Raw genomic sequence first — 22,810 nt, forward strand, 5'->3', positions numbered from 1 at the left:
ATAATTTCGCGGCACACAAAAAAGAGTGGGTGATGGGGCAATTCTGACACCGCATTTGTGTTGGCTATGCTGCACTGCCGCACCAAAAAAAATTGACCTGTATAACGGACCAGACCATGATTATCTTCATGTATTTTGAGCTGCTGAACACAAATCCGGTGTCAGAATTGCCCCATAGCCGACTATTTTCTGCGTGCAGCGAAATTATTACGATTTTCTAATTTTTAGGCCATTTTTTTATTTAAAAAAAGGGTAGGTGATGGAGCAATTCTGATACCGGATTCGTGTTCAGCACATCAAAATACATAGATATTGACCTAATAGGGTCCCAGAGACAGACCACTTTTCTTTTTTCCCTATGCCCGTGTAACGTTGCAGAATGCACAACATTGACCTCTCATATTTTAAAGATAAAAAGTGGGTTCAATCTGAAACTTCTAGAGGATTAATGTCTTAACCCTCTGCCTACATATGGGGTTACGGTAACCATAGTCGATTTTGAAATGCCCGCTACTTGAAAGTATTTAGCAAGGGGACGCTGGGACTGGGGGAGAAAGTTTGAACTGTGTCTACTTATTCCTCTTGGGACGTTGTCAATGTTCTGAAAACAACAAAAGTAAAAGCATCGAAAGTATATGTTGGGGTTACAGCTACCCTGTGTGTAGGGAATGTAACAAAAAATGGAAAAGTTCCAAAAATTTGAAGGGTACGTAAAAGTTATTTTTTTGTTCATTACGTATCATTTACGCATACAGTACTTATACATATTACCAATGTTGCGATTACTTTGCGAAAATATGCTGCAATTGTAGCATTACAAATTAAAAATTTTTTCTATAACAAATAAAATCTTTTGTAATAAATATTTTTTGTATTAATAATTGTTTTTGTTTATTATTGTTTTTTAAATAAATATTACTATTTTCTTTTACTATTGTGTTTGAACTGCATTCATTTTTTATTAAATTCACATTATAAAATAAATATATTTTTTGAACAGAAAAAAAAAACTGACGATAGATTCTTAAAGTACAACTCTTCCCCTTTCTATTGATCACCATTTTAATTACTTTATCTATTTTTTGTAAATAAATACAAGCGTTTAAAAAAAAAAACAAATTTTTACAAAAATTTTTCGTTCCTTTCTCATTCTTTTCAAAAAATCTCTTTTCTTTAATATCTTCGACTTTTCAGCCAAGACCATCACAATTCTGAGATTTTTTCCTTTTGATTAAAAAAAAAAAATTAAAATTGATTAAATAAATTTAAAGATATAAGTCAACGAAATTTTAGGTCTAGCGTAACCCCTGTGTGTAGGAATCGGGAAAAAAATAAGGTGTAAGCAGAGGGTTAATATAAAACTATTGTTTAGCACCAAATTCAAGTCAAAATTCATGGGTGGCAAAAAAGGCGATTTTTGATTTCACTCTTTCAAATTGCTTCAAAACTAACTTTTGGACATTATTTTTAGAAATTTGAAGAATGTTAAAAAAATCTTTTTAACTCTTTGCGTAAGGAAGGGTCACTGAATGACCCACTAAGGTCTCTATAGTTTTTAATTATTTTAACAATTTTTTTACATTTTAAATTCGGTTTTTTCTTCTTCCTGATAGTTCAAAATACTTTAAGGCATGTTTGAAAAATATATATGACACACAAAGAGCATAGCAGGATAAGTATGTGTGTGCTGGCCCCGCAAAGATTTTTGATAGAGATTTTTACACAAAAATGGCATTGATGTGAGATTAAATTTCCTTAAGTATTATATCTAAAAAATAATTTTTATGGGTGTTATTGGGAAAAAATATATTAAAAAAATTTTTTTTTTGAAAAAAAATCGGCTGAACTGATTTTGATTTAAAAAAATATGTTATGGTTTTCAATCCCACAATATTATTAAAAAATGACGGAATTTTTTTTTTAATACAAATTTAAAAAATTGTCAAAATCTTTTTGAATTTTTTCTATGGGATCCAGATAGAGTTCTATCACCATTTTTTGCAAAAAAAATGTATGACATTCTTTAGTATGACATATTTAAATATCAAAATAATCGGAAAGGTAATACATATATAATTAAATAATATGAGGCATTCTTTGTCAACCGGGCAACCCCAACTCTCCATTTCAGATTTTGTCAAAAAATATTCTGTAAGTGTTTAAATTGTAAATACAAATGTAAAGTTTTAAACGTTGTTGGACAATTTTTGACATTTAAAATGGCGGATCCAATATGGCGGCAAAACTCATAATTAATTTAATAACGTCGTTGATTGCAATACGCAAAACTCCTCGTAGCAGCTTGCAAACGATTACTTAAAGGTTTTTGTGTCGTTGATTACAAATCCAATGTTAGATTTGAAAAATTCTTAATGGCGGATTTAAGATGGCAGCCACATGCTCCACTTTTACACTCTAAATCACTCAAAATTTATCGAAACAGTTTAAAAATGGTAACTCAAAAGTTATTGGGATTGCTGATTGCGAATCTAATTTCGGAACTGCGAAATTCCAAATGGCGAATTTTATATTACTGCTATATGTCCGAAAATTAAATTGTAGAGTACAAAAAACCTATCGTAACAGCACAACAGAAAACAATACATGCAACATTTTTACGGTTGTTGATTATGTATTTAATCAAACTCTAAAAAATAATTAAATTAAACTAAAATATATATTAAGATACCTTGAAATGATTTAAAACTACACTGAGAAAAAAATGTATGATAATTCCAACTATAATTGCATAATAAAATTATAATCAGAAATATCCCTTTGATAGTAATCATCACTATAATATTAGCAATAATAACCATATGTGTATAGTTATTAGGTGTACAACTTTGATTTCCACCGCTTTTTTTTTCGAAATTTGAGACTATTGTAAAAAACTGGTTATACATTTACGATTCAAAGTATTGTCCATCGCTGGCCACTACTTCCTCCCATCTTTCTAACAGAATACGAATCCGCGTAAAAAAACTGGTCATCTTTTAAGACAATCCACGAATCAATCCAATTTTTCACTTCTTCATAAAAACGGAAGTGCTGGTCAGCCAGACCGTGTGTCATTGATTGAAACAAGTGATAGTCAAAGAGAGCAATGTCCGAAGAAGACAACGGGTAGGGTAAGACTTCCCATTTCAACGTTTCCAAGTATGTTTTGACGAGCTTTGCGACATGGGGTCAAGCATTGTCATGCTGCAAAATTATTTTATCGTGTCTATCGTTGTATTGCGGCCGTTTGTCTTTCAGTGCTCGGCTCAAACGCATCAATTGCTTACGATACCGATCGCCTGTGATTGTTTCAGTCGGTTTTAATAGCTCATAATACACTACGCCTCACCATACGTATTTGAGCTACTAATAGCGGCCTCACCATACGTATTTGAGAGCATTCGATGAGCCTCAGCTGCAGATTTCTTCATATTAAAGCAAAAAATTAAAACCTTCTGCAAATGACGAGAATTTGGCTCGTAAGCTGACATTTTCAATCAAAAATAACTTTATGATCCAGACACAAATCGACTAATATTTCGATGGCGTTATGTTTACAAATATCTAAGCTTATTGTATGATGTCTACGATCTATTTATTTCGACCACCACTTATCGCTACAGCCATCTATTAGAAAACGGCGGAAGCAAAGTTGTACATCTAATATTCCAACTATCAAAAAATTTTACTATAAATTATATGGCTTTTAAATGTAAATATGGTAAAATATAAAATAATAAATAGTAGATAAATCAATTATTTTTATATGATTAATATAACCAAAATAATAGATAAGTTAACTATATTTTTATTATATTTATTTATATAATAATAATAACTTAAGAAAAGTTATCATTTCCATGCAAAGTAATCACGTTCTTGTAATCACTGTGCCTTTTATTACACTGAGAAATAGCTACCGGAACTAATCAATATGGTCGCAGCAACTGCGATGTAGTTCGCGGTACCGCCACTAGGCGATGACATGGCCCTGCCTTTCTCGTAATTAGTCTAGTAGAATTAGATTTTTTGGGGGAAAAAATTGGTAACTTAGGTTTGATTGTGCATAAAGCACAATTAATATTCGTAGCTTAAGATAGGTACGTTTGCCACTCGTAAAAAACTGGAAGTTATTGCAAAACTACGTTAAAGTAACGAAAACGCAGTTTTTTGCTTGCGCCTCGTAAACTAAAAATGAAATCCAAAAAAGTTTCAAATAAAAGTTGTAGGTATTAAGTAGACCTACAACAATAAATTTAATTCAATAAGATCGGTCAATTAGATGGAAATAAAAAAAATTTTTTAAATGCCCGTTTCTTAAATTGTTTATAACTTTCTTAAAAATTAACTCAAACATTTGAAATTATAGAAAAATATAGCTTTTATTACAATAAAAAAGTGTACCAAATTCCATAAAAAAATATTAATAACTTTTTGGGTTATATTAATTGTTTATCCAAAAAGCGCCCCACTAAAATTTAATTTCTAAATTTTTGTGACCATGCACAAACCCAAACCAAAGTTTTTCCTTTTCTTAAAAAATTGCAGTATCATATATCGTTGTTACAAAATGTGTGCAATGTAATTAAGTGTCTCAAATAAACGTGTACTAAAAAAAAACAAGCTAAATTAACAATAAAATAACTTTTAAAATATTAACGCTATCAAATGGGATAAAATACATTTGAAAAGTGAACTTTTTCTTTAAATTTAAAAAAGAAGAATATTGTTCTAGGTTGCTTAAAAGCCGAAATAATTTTTTTCTTTGAAAAATCACTGTTGCTACAGTTATAAATATTAAGAACTAAAATTTTGACAGCGTCTTATTAAAGAGTTAAAGTAGTACTTTACTACACATACACAGTGTCACGAACATTTATACATGCAGATACATGTGTATATATGCATATGCGAGCAAGTTGACAAGTGCAAACGCACGCAGTAAACTTTAAAATAGCAATTTTCAAAAATTTTTATCTCCAAAACTAGACATAGAAAGGCCGCAGAAATTGTAATTTTTTATTAGGGATATAAGTACTACAATATATAAAAAAATTCAAGGAAATTGACCGAGCTTTTTTTTCATATAAATTGTGTGGGGTCCTTTTTGCCAAAGCTTGTCCTTAAATTGAATATAAATTCTCTAAAAGGATTTTCGCCGACAAAGCTTTGTTTGGCCTTTATCACTTCCTAAAGTTGCAAACATTTTTACTGTATATCTCTAAAAGTATTGATTTTTGAAAAAAATTTTAGACAAAAAATAAAGATCTTAAAAAATCCTATAAAAAAGGTTATATGCACTTTTTTTTAATTTATTATTTTGGCAGTTATGTAAAAAAATTTTAATTTTGGATTAACTCTTTGCGGCACACATTTTTCTATTAATCGGATTTTTATGAAAATTGGTGTAGAAAGGTTTTTAGGGTCGCTGATTACGAATCTGCCATCAGATTTCAACGATTCTTTTTCAAAATGGCGGATTCAATATGGCAAGTCATGATTTTTAATAAAATAAAATTATGTATATAATATTTAATAAAATATAGTATTTGGTGTCCGAAAAATTAAAGAAATGACTTCAAGATAGGTGGTCGATATATCGACTACCGTGCCGCAAAGGGTTAACAGGATTTTACTCGTATATGTACACACATACACGCGCGCGTGGGCGGGCTTACTGTAGGCACCCTCCTGGCGGGGTGGGTGCGGGAGGGGGAGAGCCGTAGGTGGAGGTATTCACAAAGAGAGCATTGCAGAACATTTGTCTGAATTTTTGTGGCGTCGTCGTGTTCGAAAATTGGGTGAAGATCCTTTCAAACAATTGATTATTGATATTAAAAAATGTTATTCAGGGAGAATGTAATTCATTAATAAAGAAATATATATATGTGTATATATATATATATATATATATATATATATATGTATATTATGTATGTATATTATAGTATGGTCCTAATTTCAAATCTGACATTATAATGTGATCAATTGGATATCCATAGCTAAATAATGACTTAAAATTAGTTGGGTTAGAGTTAGGAAAAAATACGAAGAGGAGTGCAAAACGTCCACGTTTGTACTATACCACACGGGTTTGCAACTTTCCACGCATAGCGAGGTGCACTCACACTGCCCCCCTGCTTATAGACCGAAACGACGTCCACGCTTGGACTGTATTACATGGATTTGCGACTTTAAATTTGAAATTGTGGCCAAATAGTGATTTTTAAATGTTTGGGTTAGGTTAGGTTAGAAAAAAAACGGGGAGAGAGTGCAGGGAGACAGGCGGAGCCCCTTTACCGCCCACGCGTTCTCTGCACCATTTTAAGTCATAACAGCCAAAAGAATAGATTTACGTAAAAAATGTATATATAACCTTTTTTGTAAAGCTTTTTATGAGTTTTATTTTTTGTTTAAAATTTTTTTTCTTTAAAACCAATATTTTCGGAGATATTTAGTAAGAACTGTCAAAACTTTGAAGGAGGCTAAAGGGTAAACGAGCTATGTCGCCAAAAATCCTTTTAGTGACTTTCTTCTCTAATCAAAGATGAGCTTTGATTATAATTTCAGCGCGATCGGAGGTTTCACCTTTTCGGAACTTTATCCTTAGATTTTTCTGAAAATTATAAATATGTCGTTCAAGATACATTGCAAACGTACTATTTCAATAACGACTAATGTACCGTATTCATTGTTGTCTATTACTTCATAGACGAGTCCGAATTGAAACACAAAAATTTAATATTCTTATCCGACAGTACTATTCATGACACAGTCGTTGTTTATACTATCCAGCAACTACTATTACCTCACGTTACAAAAAATGAAAATAAAGAAAATTATTTACTTTAGCGATGGAGCTAAATAACATTTTAAAACCCGTTTTCAAATTAGTGATTCAGTAAATCGTGAACACGACTTCATATGATATGACTATTAGAGCTGAGTGGCGACAGCGTATAAAAAAAACGCTTGTAATTGTGTGAAAGCAATTTTTAAAAGAAAAGCAGCGCGGGAGAGTCTTAGCTAAGTCGACTATCAAATCTGGATTTTAGTTTTTTTCTACTATTTTTATGCATAGATTTGCTTTATAATAAAACTGTAATATTTGGAAATTTTTTGTCCTTATTTAAAGAGTGTATTTGCATCTAGAATAGCCTATTCTAGATGCAAATACACTCTTTAAATAAGGACAAAAAATTTCCAAATATTACAGTTTTATTATAAAGCAAATCTATGCATAAAAATAGTAGAAAAAAACTAAAATCCAGATTTGATAAAGCTCAACCAATTCCTCAAATACAGAAAAATCATTCTTTTACACTACTCCCAACGAAAAAGTTATTGATAAAACTAGGGACGGATAGTGAAATTGCCAGATACCAGATACCGGATATCCGGCAGCCTAATTATCCAACCGGATGCCGGATAGTTGCCGGATATCCAGCACATTTCTAATAAAAATTAGAAAAAAAATTACATCTTATGAGTTTATTTTCTTAATTTATTATTATATCATAATTTTATTATTAAATATATATATATATATATATATATATATATATATATAGTTATTAAAGTACATTAATAATAAAGTTATTAAAATATTAATATTAAAAATTAAAATACAATTTTTGAATAATGTTGAAACGGTAGTATAAATAAAATTTTATTTATACGACGATTTCAACATTATTCAAAAATTGTAGTTTAATACTAATAAATTTTTCATAATGAACAATAACATTTCAACATTCTGCGGTAACAATCTATTTCGATTCTCAGAATACACTAATTTTCCTGCACTGAAAAGTCTTTCTGAATGAACAGAAGGAGTTTTGTAGAAAATAATTTAGGCGTTTTTCCTCTCATAATTTTTTTGCGACGTACATTTGCAAAGTGAACATTCCGCTTTCTTTTCGTCATCGCTACATATTTCAAAAAATTTCCACACGTTAGATTTTCCTTGTGCCATTGTATTTTAATTCAAGAATAAAGTTAACGATATATTCTTCAAGTCATCTGCACTACGTGGTGGTTGAAATTTACCGATAATTTTCTCTAATTACTTAATTTGATATTATTATCTTCTCGGTAGAATAACAATTACGGCACTAATTCACTTTACCATTATTGTAGATTAACCTTAAAAAAGATCGTATAAAAGAGAGCCGACCTAATAAAAGATGATTACCCTATTTGTTCCTAGAGGACTCTGGGTCTCAAATCCTGCATTAGTTAATGGGGTCAATTTTAAATATCAAATTTGGATCCAATATCCGGCTATCCGGCTATCCGGCCGGATAAGGCCGGATACCGGATAGTGCCGAATATCCGGCACATCCTTACTCAAAATATGAGAAAAACTTAGGTCATATTCAAATCTTTGTATTTTCGTAAAAAATGGCCTTCGAAATACAAACCAGAAAGCATTTGAAAGCTTAAATTCTCTAGTTTTGAATTTTTTGATTAAAAACTTTGAGTTTTGCAACATGATCATTTTATCTTAAGGACAAAATTTTTTTTTAATTTGCATCAGCGTATTCGTGGGCTGAAATAATTTTTTTAAATTTAATCTCATAAAAGATTTTTGTAAATCAAACTTTTTTTGAATCTGCTTTTTAAAAAAAAATTTACGACCATTTTTGACCAAGTCAAACGATTAAAGAAAAAACATTTTTAATTCACGCTCGTAACTTGGTAAAAATGGTTACACAGAAATTATGATAATAAATTAAAAAAGCTAAAAGCTTCTACTTTGAGATCCTTTACTTGCTTATTTGATTAAAAAATGTGTCGTTTGAAAACTTCTTTAAAACTGTGAAAATTGCATTACTTTCCTTTATTTTCAAGATTTCACAAAAAGTATCCTTAAATTATGTGCAGTGTTTTGCAGGTTCAACACTTTTTCCATATGCCTTAAAACTTGAAATATGCTATTTTTATTTTCTGCGGCGATCGTCGATCGAGGTGTGAGTGATTAAAGTAAAAATCACTTTTAAAGTAAAAATTGTAGATTTTTTTATTCCTAAAACATGGTACTACTTTATGATTAGTCATGGAATCTATATTTTACCGCCAACATTAGCATTACCCAAAGCGTATCACGAAATTTCAAATGCTGTTTTTTTTTAATAGTTCATAACTCTGTCAAAAATGGTTTAGAAAAATAAAAAAAAACTGATTAAAAAGAAGAGTCTAATTTACAAAAATCTTATCAAATTAAATAAACAAAATTTATTTCAGCCCATAGACACGCTCAATTGAATGCAAATTAAAAAAAATTTTTCTTTTGTGCTCTGTCTTAAGGAAAAGTGATCATATTGCAAAACTCAAAGTTTTTAATACATAACAATATTAGTACATTAATTCTTCTGATCGGTATATGTTTAATTATATCAATGGATTAAGTAGATCACCTAACGGTCTGCATCGGATTTTAGTGATGAATATAATTTTTCTATTAAATTAAATTTTTTAGCTTATTTGAACTGCGCGTCCACAGATTTCATTAGAATTAGATTTGCAACACAGTTACTAGGCTAAATATTGATGCTTAAGAGCATTTGAAAATTTCCTTTTCTCCGAAAAACTGTAAATAAATTTATTGGAAATAATTCTTGCAAAATTTTTTTGCACAAGATCAGATTACCATGTTTATGTGATTTTTGGGTCACTAAATATAGACCATATAAACATATAGACATAGTAATCTGGTCCCGAGCAAAATAATTTTGTTTGGCTTATAGTGATATTTGTGAGCAATTTAGAGGACTTCCGCCTTTTTATCCGCTATATTGGTACTGCCATGTTGGATTTGGTTAAGACGCCAATTAGCATCCGAAACATATATAATAAGGTATTGCTAGCGTCGAGCTTATCCCATAGAAAGAGTGGGTAAAATCAAAGAGAGATAGACGTAGTGAAAATAGTATATAAGCGTGATAATACGGGCGCGCTGTAGTGGAAACGGCTTTTGCGGGTGCGCAAAACTGTCAAGGTATGCTAGGGGGCCAACTTTATGGTAAACCAATTGTATTTTGTTACGTTAGCAAGTATTTAATTAACGATTAAAGTTAATTGGAATTGATCGAACTAGTCTTAAATAACACCGTAATGTTTTTACCCTTTTTTCAATCCAATTAGCAATACAGTCTTATTACATATATAGGTCATGCTCTTACGAAAATTTTTAGTCTTCAAACGCTTAAAGCTTACTTTTCGAATTATTAAATAAAATAGTTACCGAATTATAGGAAACGTAGAGAAGGTAGATAGGGGCGGCGCAACTTACTATTTAACATGAGTAATTACAAATTTAATGTCTTTATACTGCTTGACGGACGAATAATTTTATCGTCGGGAATGAACAACACTTTGTTACATATAACACCTCACATGTAACAAATCCATAAATACTGATAAGTTATAAGTTTTTTTTTCTTGTCACACAATACGCATCGAATTTACTCACGCACTTGATTTACAAATCTATCGATTTATTACATATTAATCACTACCAAGTAAATCATTCCGCCGCTTATTTTTATTGAGAAAAAATTTAGAGTAATTACAGATTACGCAATTACACGATTACTGTAATCAATCAGAAAATTGTTATCTTTTATCAAATGTATCACGTATTGATACTTTTACAAATTTACACACAGGAATAAATCTATCTGTTTGTTGTTATTAATTACTACTGGTTAATTATTCAGCGACCAAAAATTATTTGAAGAAAACGCGTTTACACAACGCATGTAATCTAACGCGGATACTCAATGTCAACAGAACGAGTTAATGTTTCTTGAAGAGCATTAAATGTAAATTTGTCTATAACTGTAATCGATAAATCATTTACTCCAATACCATGGTAATGCAGAATATTAATTAATCGGCAGTAAAACGCTTCAAAACATTATACGTATCGCTAACGTCCAATTGCATCAACTTTATTTTAGCTTTAAGCGAAATTTAAATATGCATCAATCTTTATTTATATTAAAAAAGAAAGACAAATTTCGCTTAAATCCAAAATAATATAGGTGGTTTAAGTTAATAAGTAGATATTGTTAAAATATCAAGCGTCTGCCTGTACATCGAAATTGTCGATTTAAAAAAAATAATTTATTGCTGATTAAAAAAAAAGTTCCTCGTAGATAAAATATTTGATTGCCCTAAAAAGGGCAGATTAATTTTGTTTTTTTAATAGATGTTTGAAGGGTTCGCCGTTCATTGTGATGCAAGCTCTCGTGCGTCTCAACAAATTTTCTTGAACTTTCTCTATAACTTCGTCCTCGATTGAAAAAATGGGATGATCAAGTTTGTCATTTAATTCGACGTTCTCAGGAGGCCGTTTAAAAATTATTTCCTTGCAGTAGCTCAACAAGAAAAATTCTAATCAATTGAGGTTTGAAGATTTTGCAGGTCAACATATTGGACCATATCGGCCTACCCAATGTTTGGGAAATCGCAGATTTAAAAAATTTGTGACTGAAACATAATTGAATTGAAACATAATTTTATCTTTATTTAGTAATGGTTTTTTTTTTTTCAAAAATCAGGCAAGTTTTCTGCAAGAAATTCCATGTACAATGCGCCAGTATTTTTCTGGAAAATAACTGGGCCCAATATTTTCGTATTTATAATCCCAGCCCAGACGTTCAGTTCCTAACAAACTTGCTAATTTCTGATTCCTATTTTTGAGTGTATCGCTTTTTGGGGGACTATGTGTATGTATGTGTGGGGAGGATGGGTAATAGTATCCTATACCATTAGATGTCTTTTCTAGAACGAATTATTTGGTATATTTTAAAACAAAAATTTTAATGCAAAAATGTCGAGGCTATGATAATTTCTAAATTATTAGATCAAACTTTACAAAGTTATAAATTCATTTTGATACACGTCATAATACTTTGCTACTCAATTGATATTTTGTGATACGAACTAATCTTAATTATGCGCATGTAATGTACAAATAGTAGTTTCGGCTGAACTTCTGTATCTGACCCCTCTCTGATTTTGATAAAATTTTATAGGCATGTACTATTTAAATGTAGTCGAATACCACAAAAGCGGATGTACTAAAACTATATTTTAAAATATTTAATTATAATTAGATAATTATTCACTTTAGGTAGGTTCGATGACCCCAACCGTGATGTATGTTGTCAAGGTCACTTTCCTAAGTATCAAAAAGTTTTAATTGGCGTTCGTTTGTTTAAAAATTATTAACAAAAGAGTCAATATAAACGCGTGTTAAAATTATACAATTTGTATATCAACTAATGTAAAGACCTTATTTTCACGTTTGCATACTTTCGAAGCAAGGTCTACCTACTCGAGGTCCTCCCTCCTGCTTACAGAGCAAAACGACATTCACGCCTGTACTGTACCGTATGGGTTTTTTGACTTTCTACGTGAAACGAGATCCACCCACATCTCCTCCTTCCTTACCTGCTTACCCTCTGCTTACGAAGTTTCTCCCTTTGCACCCTTCCTGTACGTTCTGTGTATACTCATATAAGTTTGCAACTTTCCACGCCAAATAAAATCCACACTACTTGATTCCATATTGTTCTGCGCCATAGAGATGTTATAAATATTAATGTGGAGACGTAAGAGAAGGGGCGAAGCCCGCCCACGCATTTTCTGAACCACATAGATTTGCAATTTTCTACGCAAAACGAGGTCCACCCACACCTTCCCCCTGCTTATAAAGCAAAACGACGTTCACGCTTGCACTATATCACATGGGTTTTCAACTTAATATTTGGTGCTTTAGTAAATAAAACGAAAAATATTTTCACTTTTTTGTTAATAACTTTTTAACAAATCACAAGCAATGGTTAAAATCTTTTGAAGGTCTCAGGAAAGTGACCTTGACAACATATGTCACATTGTGGTAATCGGAGTCTTTTACACAAAAATTTCAAAAATTGTTCACATAATCTACATAATTAAAAGTTAAATATTTTAAAGATATTATCGTTTTCGTACATTCGCTTTTGTAGCATTCGTCTACATTTAGTAAACACATGCCATAAAATTTCATCAAAATCGGAGAGGGATTGGATACGGAAGTCTTACTGTAATTTCATATATAAAAGCAAAAATTTTTTAACCTTTAGAGGGCCAGGATTTAAGATCTTAGAACTTTCTTTAACAATGACCCAAACTTGTGTCTTAGATCGTGGATTTATTATATACAAAATTTTGATTATGGATTGATCCGATATATCGGCTTTTCGGCCTCAAGGGTAAGGGAAGAATTTTAAATTTTCAATTTTGCAAAAAGGCTTATTATAAGAGTTTTCGGGGCAAAAAGGCTTATATAAGAGTTTAAATACAACGGTAACGTTAAATTTTGAAAGTTTTTACTCCTAACTTCACTGTCACAAAAAATGTAAAAAATTCAAACATCATAACTCTCTTTTAGCATTATCCGACACTAATGACGTGGACGTAAAGAGTTTATGTACCTCCTTTCTTTTTTGTTGTGTAACCATGCACCCACTCTAAGGGCACTGTTCCTCGGCGAAGGGAGCCGCCGATCGCCATAAAATCCCAGAGCGAAAAGGCGCGAGTCGCCGGCTCCCACTTTTAAACACTTCCAACGGCCGCGCTGACCGCCACAGCAAGCGCGCGCTCGACAAACTTGTCGCGCCGCCACAAACGCGCTCCAGCATCCCCAAGGAGCAAGGGAACCACGGAGAACTCCGGACAAACAGCTCCGAAGTCGCGCCTCCACAGTATAAAAGCCGGTGGAGGCGACGACAGTTTTCACTTCTATCACCCGCTCGACCAAGCAAATCTCTCGTCCTGAGCCTCCGATAGAAGCCACTAGGTGAATCAGCGAGAAAACGGAGTGAAGTGTCTTTCGCCTCGGCCAAGCTTTCTTGGCAGCCATCATCGCCATCCCGACCCGTCAATCATTCCTCGCTTTCCGTTGCCCGGCAACCGTGAGGTGAAGCGTCTTCGCCCCCACCGAGTGTTCTCGGCAACCCGCATACGGACCAAGCAAAAACCTTTCCTCACGCCCCGTTGACTGTCCAGGGGGCAAGCGACTTGTCCCCCGCCGAGCGTCTCGGCCTGTCAAAACACTACTCCGCCTCCCGCTAGGATTTCCCAAAATCCACGACTCTCGGCTCAACGTGCCCCCCTCCACCAACGCAGCTAGTACCAAAAATCCGGCCACGCACCCGCCCTCGTCATCTCGCGGTACGAATGACTCCCGATAACTAGCGCCACGCGAAATCACGCACCTCTCGCTCCGTACCAGAAACTCGTGTGACGCGCCGAAATCACGAACCAGCGACGTTGTATATAATTCACCGTTTCTTTAATATATGTATAAATGTAACGTGCGCGCCGCGGAAATGAAAGACACTTGAGAACTTTAAAACCAAGTTTTATTCCAGCGATTACAAACACGTCCGACAAGGCTCGAGACCGAGATTCAACTCGCTTGTTGACAAGCGTTGCCAAGAGCGTGACAATTGACAACGCTCTCCGGAAAAATCAATACATCGATCGGCTTCGGAACAGCTAAGTCGCAATCGCGGAGTATACCCGGCGACGCACGTAACAATATGTATAAATCTAGTAAAACTCGTCCGCGTGTTATATTGAACGTCTTCTCGTAATTTTTCACTATACAAGTATATATCGTGATAAAGAATAAATGTGTCATCTGTTACGTTAAAAGCAAATCGTTACCCGCAATTATTTCTTTTCCCTTCACCTCCCCGATCGAACCACTTGAGCTTATCCGTAGCAAGAGTCAGGTCATTACAGTTGCATGTAATTTTTTGTTTGCGTTTTTTTGAATTTTCAAAATTTTTTTTTAATTTTGTTAATATAAATTTTTTTACGTTATTATTAAATTTAAAATTATTTCTAATTTATATTTTTTTTAACTGTAAAAAATGTCGATTTAGTTTGAAGCATAATCGATCTGTACAAACTTTTTCTATAATTTCTGCCTATAAATGTGCATATGTGTGTATATTTTCATGTATGTATGTATGTATAAGCGTGTGGTGTCGTGTATAAATGTGTGTTTATGTGTTAGAATGCTTGTATATATCTTACATCATGAAAAAATGATTTTTAGTTTGAGCCGAAATATCGGCTTTTTCGGTTCTCTAAAGGTTAATAAAAATATCATTACATATTTGTATAAAAATATTGACGTTATTCAAAGGATATGTACCATTTTTATCATTTGTCTGCTTTTAAAACCAAGCACGCAAAATGTCTGTTCTATAAACTTTGATTGCTAATAATCTTAAAACTATTATCATCTTATTTTCGTATTAAAATATTTTTAAAAAATTGCTAACGCACGCAAGCACACCAAGTAATATAAAGTAATATATATTTTAAATAAATATTACATATATGTATACAAAATATATATACTTAAAATATATACTACTAAAAAAAAATAGAAAACATTTTTCGTATACCAAAATTTAAGCTATTTTCAAATCGCTGGAACTCAGCGAAAAAATTATAGTATAGAATCAAAACCCAAAAAGTGTTTTAAAGCTCAAAACTTCTTCTTTCAAACGCTTTTTGGCGATTTCAGTTATCTGTCTTTTCACCAACGTGGCACAATAATGAACCTAGACACGTTAAAATAAAAATTTTTAATGCAAATTTGCTGCGCTGCATCTCGCGTGAAAAAAATCATAGAAAATTTCTGTTACTTGCATCTTATATCGGGATCTTTTCCTTTTATTTTGATTGTTCATTACTGTACCTTTTTTTTACCGAGTTATTGAGATTTAAAAAAAAAAGGTCATTTTGACTTTCATCGCTTGTTACTTGTGAACAGATCAACGTACAACGCTCAGCAAAAAAGCGTTGGAAAGCTGAAAATTTGCACTTTTGAATACTGTTATTAATTTTTTCATAAATTTACTTTTTCTAACAACAAATCGCGTTTAAAGATTACGTAAAAAATTACATATTTTACGGTTTTCATTTATTTAATGTACTATTGTGAAGAAAGATTTAATCAGATCGCTAAAGCAAAGATTTATAGTACGATTACTCCCCAGTAATAAACACTAACGTTTATGGAATAAAACATTTTTATTCCACAAGTGTTTATCACCCTTGGAATTGCTTGGAATCAGTTACGTTTTTTCAACAATTTTTCTACATACTTTTGACCAAGTTACAAAGTCAACCTTACATTTTTTTTTAAATGACGCTTACCGCCGGCATTAGCGTTATCCAATATGGAGGTTGCCGGTCGAATTGTGCACATTGCGCACGCGAGCGCATGTGTATGTGTGCGTGTGTGCGTGCGTGCGTGCGTGCGTGCGTGCGTGCGTGCGTGCGTGCGTGCGTGCGTGCGTGCGTGCGTGCGTGCGTGCGTGCGTGCGTACGTGCGTGCGTGCGTGCGTGCGTGTGTGTGTGTGTGTGTAAGTAGGGGGTGTATTATGTGCGTGCGTGTTCAATATTGCCTGTTATCTCCTCTATGATCAATTACTACTTGTAAACGTTTTCGCATGTTTAATACCTCTTAAAGTTTTGCGGAATTTCGTGCCAAATTTGTCTAAGCACTTTTCCAAACTCACTTACATTTTGTGGCTATTTCTCGCGACTTCTTAAACGTCGTTTCATCTCGTCCTAAACGTGTTTAATTGGATTTAAGTCTGGACTATTGCCAAGATGATCCAGCAATGTAATATTGTGTCGCTCAAGAAAGCGTCTAGTTACATTTGCCGTATAAGAACGAACGTTGTCCTGCATAAACACAAAATCCGGATGCGATAAACGTAAAGGCAATATGTAAGGTCAAAAAATGTCATTTACGTATCAAACATATTTTTCCATTTTTTCGTGGTTCAATTTATGTGATTGCGTGCAAATTGAAGACGAATCTGACGATGCTGAATAAAACTCGTCACTCGCGTACGAGAAAGAGAACGAAGGTCGGCTCTTAAACAATTACGAATCGTTTGTTCAGATACGTTATGTAAACGAAATTCATTGCGAATATTCCTTGCAGTTATTGTTCGTCTTTGCAAAACGTAGCAAACAATTTCTCGATCTTGTCTGACAGTAGTTATTCGACTACGACCACTGCTTTCATGTCTCGTGTAACGTCCTGTTTGTTGATATCGTGACTCTACTCACTACAGAGATAGACACACCAACACGGTGCGCTACATGACGCACGCGAAAACCTTCTTCAACAAGTGCGATTATTTATGCAACTTCTATTGCAGGCAAATGTCTACGCGGCATTTTGAAAATTTCGTATACGAACTCAATACACTACGAGAGTCGTCTGTGTACTAAATATTTATTTCTAAGTCTCTTTGTACGTAAACATTACTTGTAAATATAAACATTATGGCATGTATGCGAGTGGATGCGTACTCGTAATGTTTACATGTAATGTTTACATATAGAGGCTTTAAAACAAATACACAGACGATTCTCGTGGAGTATTGAACTTGTATGCAAAATTTTCAAAATGCCGCGTAGACATTTGAACGTATTTGAAACGACATAAAACGACATTTAAGAAGTCGCAAAGAACAGCCGCCAGCGTGCGCGTGACGAACCACGGGGTCCTTACCTTTGCTGTAAAACACACAAACCCACACACACGCGCGCGCGTACGCGCGATGTTCAAATTCCGACCGGAAACCTCCATGTGGTGCACATTGGATAACGCTAATGCCGGCGGTAAGCGTCATTTTAAACAAAAATGTAAGGTTGACTTTGTAACTTGATCAAAAGAGTGTAGAAAAATTGTTGAAAAAACGTTGTAAGCAATTTCAGCAATTCAAAGAATGATAAACACGAGGAATAAAAATGTTTTATTCCATGAACGTTAGTGTTTATTACTAGGGAGTAATTGTACTATAAAACTTTGCTTTAGCAATGTAATTGAATCTTTCTTCACAACAGTACCTTGAACTAAATGAAAATCTAAATAAAATATGCGATTTTTTTACATAATCTTTGAACACGATTTGTTAGAAAAAGTAAATCTGTAAAAAAATTAATAATAGCATTCAACAATGCAAACTTTCAGCTTTCCAACGCTTTTTGCTGAACGCTGTACGTTGATCTGTTCACGAGTAACAAGCGATGAAAGTCAAAATGACCTTTTTTTTAAATCTCAAAAACTCGATCAAAAAATCGTACAAAAATGAACAACCACTCAAAATAAAGGGAAAAGATCCCGCTATAAGATGCAAGTAACAGAAATTCTTTATGATTTGTTTCACGCGAAATGCAGCGCAGCAAATTTGCATTAAAAATTTTCATTTTAACGGGTCAAGCTTCATTGTGCCACGTTGGTGAAAAGAAAGATAACTAAAATCGCCAAAATGCGTTTAAAAGAAGTTTCAAGCTTTAAAACCCTTTTTAGGTTTTAATTCTACGATAATTTTTCGCCGAGTTCCAGTAGTTTAAAATAGCCTAAATTTTCGGTATACAAAGTGTTCCCCCCCCCCCTTTTTTTTAAGTAGTGTATATTACTTTATATTAGATTATTTTATATTAGATATAATTATTTTATATTACATATAATTAAATTTATTATTTTATTATTATATAAATGTTCTAGAATTATACCTGTGAGAGCTTTATCATTCGTCGATCGTACATTCGTACGTAAGCGTCATTAGCGCCGATGGCTATCAATTCAGGTCTCCTCGGGTTCACAGCGATGCACTTGCCCTCAGCATAACAACCCGTGTGATACACCAGATTTACGAGTACGCTGTGGTCGTTGCTCTTGCAAACGTGCGGCGTGCGAATGTCGTATTGTAAGAAAAGACCGTCCTCGCCCGCACTCCAAAATAAAAACGGTATACTGGCAACGGTGGCGATACGTTTAATGCGCTGCTTATGGCATTTACATGTGAATATTGGTTCGGACAACGTGAGATCATGCACCCGAATCCTGCAATCTGCCGCCCCTGATACCAGTATACTGTCATTTGATTTTGGCATAAACTGAAAGCAAATACAAATAATATAAAAATAAATAAATATTGCACACAGAATATTAATCGAGAAAATAATATATATTATTTTAAAAGGTTTTTCAGCTCAAAATGTAGGAAAGTCTGTTTCCATGTACAATCTGAAGATGGCTTTAACCAAAGCTAAATTTGTAATTTATTAATTTAATTATATAATTTATATTAATATTTATTATTACTAAAGACAAAGTGTATGTCATAAAAAAATACTGAATTATGGAAAAAATTTGATTAAACTATGTAAAATTATGCGTTTTTAAATAAGTTGTATTTTGGTGTATGTTCTTATTTTTTAGTATATATTACAGTTCAAATATTAATATAATATATAAATATATAAATAAATTTTGAACCACTGTCTAAAATTGGAGTTTATAGTAAGTATACGTTGAAAAAAAATAAAAAAATAAAATTAAAAATATAACAATTCATTCATAGAGACAGTTTCAATAAATGTTTTAAAGTATTAAGTGGGGATCAAATTTTGTGACGGCACTGATAGCCGGATAGTAGGAAAGTTTGGCTGTATGTAAGAGATGCAAAACAAACGAGGGAGAATACATCGCGCCGTCGAAAAACACGTTTTGTTTTGTGTCCTTCGCTCGCGCTAACATCCTTTTTAAATCTCGCAATGGTTCTGCCGAGACCAAACTTTTGTATCCTATTATCGTTAAATAAAATCAATTAATATCGTAAACTACTACACATTGGGGGCTCAGCCGGGATCGGTGGAAGTTGGCGAAAATAAAGTAAGAAATCTACGAAGGACCAGCGAGGAGTTGGAACGACCGGAGTTTCGGAGCGGAGCGGTCACGCGGCGAGGGAGACGCGCGGCTGAGGGCCTTGCGAGGTGTACGAGGACGACGGCTGATTCACGGGGTGCACGGTGAGTTGCAAGACGGGCAGCGCATACGTGCGGACGACGGTGAGTTAAGCGATGACGAGGAGAGCGGTTGCGAGCGGCGCAACTATGCACGCGACGTGTGCGTGACGACGAAACGAGAGACGTGCGGCGCGGTGATCGATTGAGACGAACGATAGCAATATAATTTGAAATGTCTGATCCTAACGCTTTTACGGTAGCCGAGCTGAAGGAGAAATTAAAAAAACGCGGATTGGCCATGATGGGAGCCAAAAGTGATCTCGTTGCTCGCTTGATGGAGGCTGATCCTGCGGGTTCGTGGATGACCGAACGGAGCGGTTGCGACGTGGATTCCGATGGCGAGGATGTCGAATATAAGAACGCGTCGCAACGTCGATAGATAGATCTTTATAGAAAAGAGAAGGAGCTCGCTGAACGAGAGCTTGAGTTAACTTGAGTTAAATTACTAGATATCGCAATGTTACGTGCGATGCAGCGGAGAGATCCTGCCCGTCGCGCTGAGACGGGAGTGACCGGTGATGACGTCGAAGTGTCGGACGTGTCGCGTACATCTATGCGAATAAACATTACAATAATAGCGGATTTGTTCAGCGAGTTTGACGGTATTGGCAATAATTTCGATACTTGGAAAAAGCAGCTAAGATTTTTGCGTGCTACTTATCGTTTAGAAGATGATCATGTTAAAGTATTAATTGGAATACGGCTCAAAAAGAAAGCATTAGAATGGTTTCATTCGAGACCAGAATATTTAAGCTTGCCGCTTGAAGAGATCATAGACAAATTACGAGCGATGTTTCAACACCGCGAAAGTAGAGTTGTGTTGCGCCAAAAATTTGAGAACCGTATGAAAAAAAGATGAAAGTTTCCACGAATATGTTCACAAAAAAATAATTATAGGCAATCGCGTTTCAATAGACCAAGATGACTTGATCGAACACATCGTAGACGGTATTCCGGCATTACGTGACCAGGCGCGGATACAGCAATTCACAACGACCGATGCGCTGCTAAGCGCGTTCGAGAAAGTGACTCTGCAGGATCGCGGCGCGCCAAATCACGGCCAGCAGGAGGAGCGGAATGGAGCGGTGAGAGGCGAGCGGCCGCGACGAGCCGACGAAAATGTGAGAGGCGAAGACGGCGGGAAGAACACTCGTGATCGACGATGTTTTAATTGTGGTGCGCGAAAACATTTGAGTGCGAATTGTCCCATGAAGGAGATGGACACTAAATGCTTTAAGTGTGGTGGCTATAAGCATATCGCGTCAAAATGCCCGAAAAAAATCGTTAAGCCAAAGGAGATTGCGATCGCGTCTGTGCATGCCTCGTAAAAAATATACAAAGGTGATAGTGAACGGTCGAATTTTTGTAGCACTAATAGACACCGGTAGCGACATTTCGATTATGCGTGGGAGTGAATACGCGTTAATTGGATCGCTTAAATCAGAAGCATCTAAAATAGAATTTTGCGGCGTCGGGAATTACAATGCAACAACGTTAGGATGGTTTAAAACAGAAATTTCAATAGACGGACATTCTTTCCCTATATTTATTTATGTTGTTTTGGACACGGTATTACAGCACGGTTTGTTAATTGGTACCGATTTTTTTGATTCCGTAGAAATTAATGTAAAGCGCAGCGTAATCTCAATAAAACCGATATGCAAACCGGTAATTAATGACGAGGGACGATTGGAGATTCTTGCGATTGACGCGGTGCAGCGTGCAAGCGAGATAGATATCTCATATATACGAAACGTAGATCATAAGCGAGCGGTGACAGAGTTGATTGTAAATTACAAACTAAATAAATTACGGGAGATTGATATTAAAATGGCGATAGTTTTAAAAGATGACGAGCCGATATACCAAAAGGCGAAGCATTTATCGCAAACGGAAAAAAATATTGTAAATGCGCAAATCGGGAGAATGGGAGAGACAGAGCATTGTTCGACCCTCTACGTCCGATTTTGCTAGTCCCGTTGTGTTGGTAAAAAAAAAGATAGCTCCTACAGACTCTGCGTAGATTATAGATTATTAAATAAAAAAATAGTTAAAGATAGATACCCTCTCTCTCTGATCGAAGATCAGTCAAATCGGTTGCAGGACGCTGAGGTGTTTAGTACACTCGATTTGAAGAACGGTTTTTTTCACGTTTGAATGGATGAAGCAAATATAAAGTATACATCTTTCGTTGTACCTGATAGCCAGTTCGAGTTTTTAAGAGTACCATTCGGTTTATACAACTCGCCTTCCGTCTTTCAAAAATTTATTAACACGGTCTTCCGAGATTTAACAAAAAGAAAAATTGTGTTGACGTATTTAGACGATTTAATTGTACTCTCGAATAATGAAGATGATGGGCTGAATAATCTTAAAACCGTTTTGAATGTTGCGAGTCGAGCCGGATTAGCAATAAATTGGAAAAAGTGTAGTTTCTTACAAAGAAAAGTCGAGTTTCTGAGCCATGTTGTCGAGAATGGTACAATCCGTCCGTCTGAGCTGAAGACCAGAGCCGTCATGTGCTTCCCTAAGCCGTGTGCTTCAAATGCAGGCTTTTCTCAGATTGAATGGATATTTTTGCAAATTCATTCCGGGTTATAGCAACATGGCTCATCCATTATCGAACTTGTTGAAAGCGGGTGAACAGTTTCAATTTGATGTAGCCGAAAGGAGGACGTTTAAATGGTTAAAGGCTATGTTGAGTAGGCGACTTAAATTTATATCGAGCTAATGCGGAAACTGAATTACATACCGATGCGTCGAAGTATGGTTACGGAGTGATATAATTACAAAGAAATAGCAAAGATCAATTATTACACCCTGTATATTACGCGAGTGGTAAAACTACTCCGGCGAAAGAAAAGTACACGAGTTATAAATTAAAAGTCCTTGCGCTAGT

The 22,810-nt window shown here is 34.4% G+C and overlaps 1 protein-coding gene across 4 annotated transcripts in view; it reads right to left on the bottom strand.

The window, feature by feature from the left end:
* The window catches only part of LOC105833360 (WD and tetratricopeptide repeats protein 1), a 213,377-nt gene that overhangs the window by 109,707 nt on the left and 80,860 nt on the right, over positions 1-22,810 (bottom strand). For 3 of the 4 annotated variants that reach the window (XM_036294553.1, XM_036294549.1, XM_036294557.1), the window contains one exon: positions 18,616-18,999. The exons of the other annotated variant lie outside the window; for it this stretch is intronic. In XM_036294553.1, the coding sequence (XP_036150446.1) occupies positions 18,616-18,999 (384 nt within the window). The remainder of the gene's footprint in view (positions 1-18,615; positions 19,000-22,810) is intronic. 4 annotated transcript variants of the gene reach the window in all.

The sequence above is a fragment of the Monomorium pharaonis genome, chromosome 1 (genome assembly GCF_013373865.1).
Source record: "Monomorium pharaonis isolate MP-MQ-018 chromosome 1, ASM1337386v2, whole genome shotgun sequence".
Taxonomy (NCBI): domain Eukaryota; kingdom Metazoa; phylum Arthropoda; class Insecta; order Hymenoptera; family Formicidae; genus Monomorium; species Monomorium pharaonis.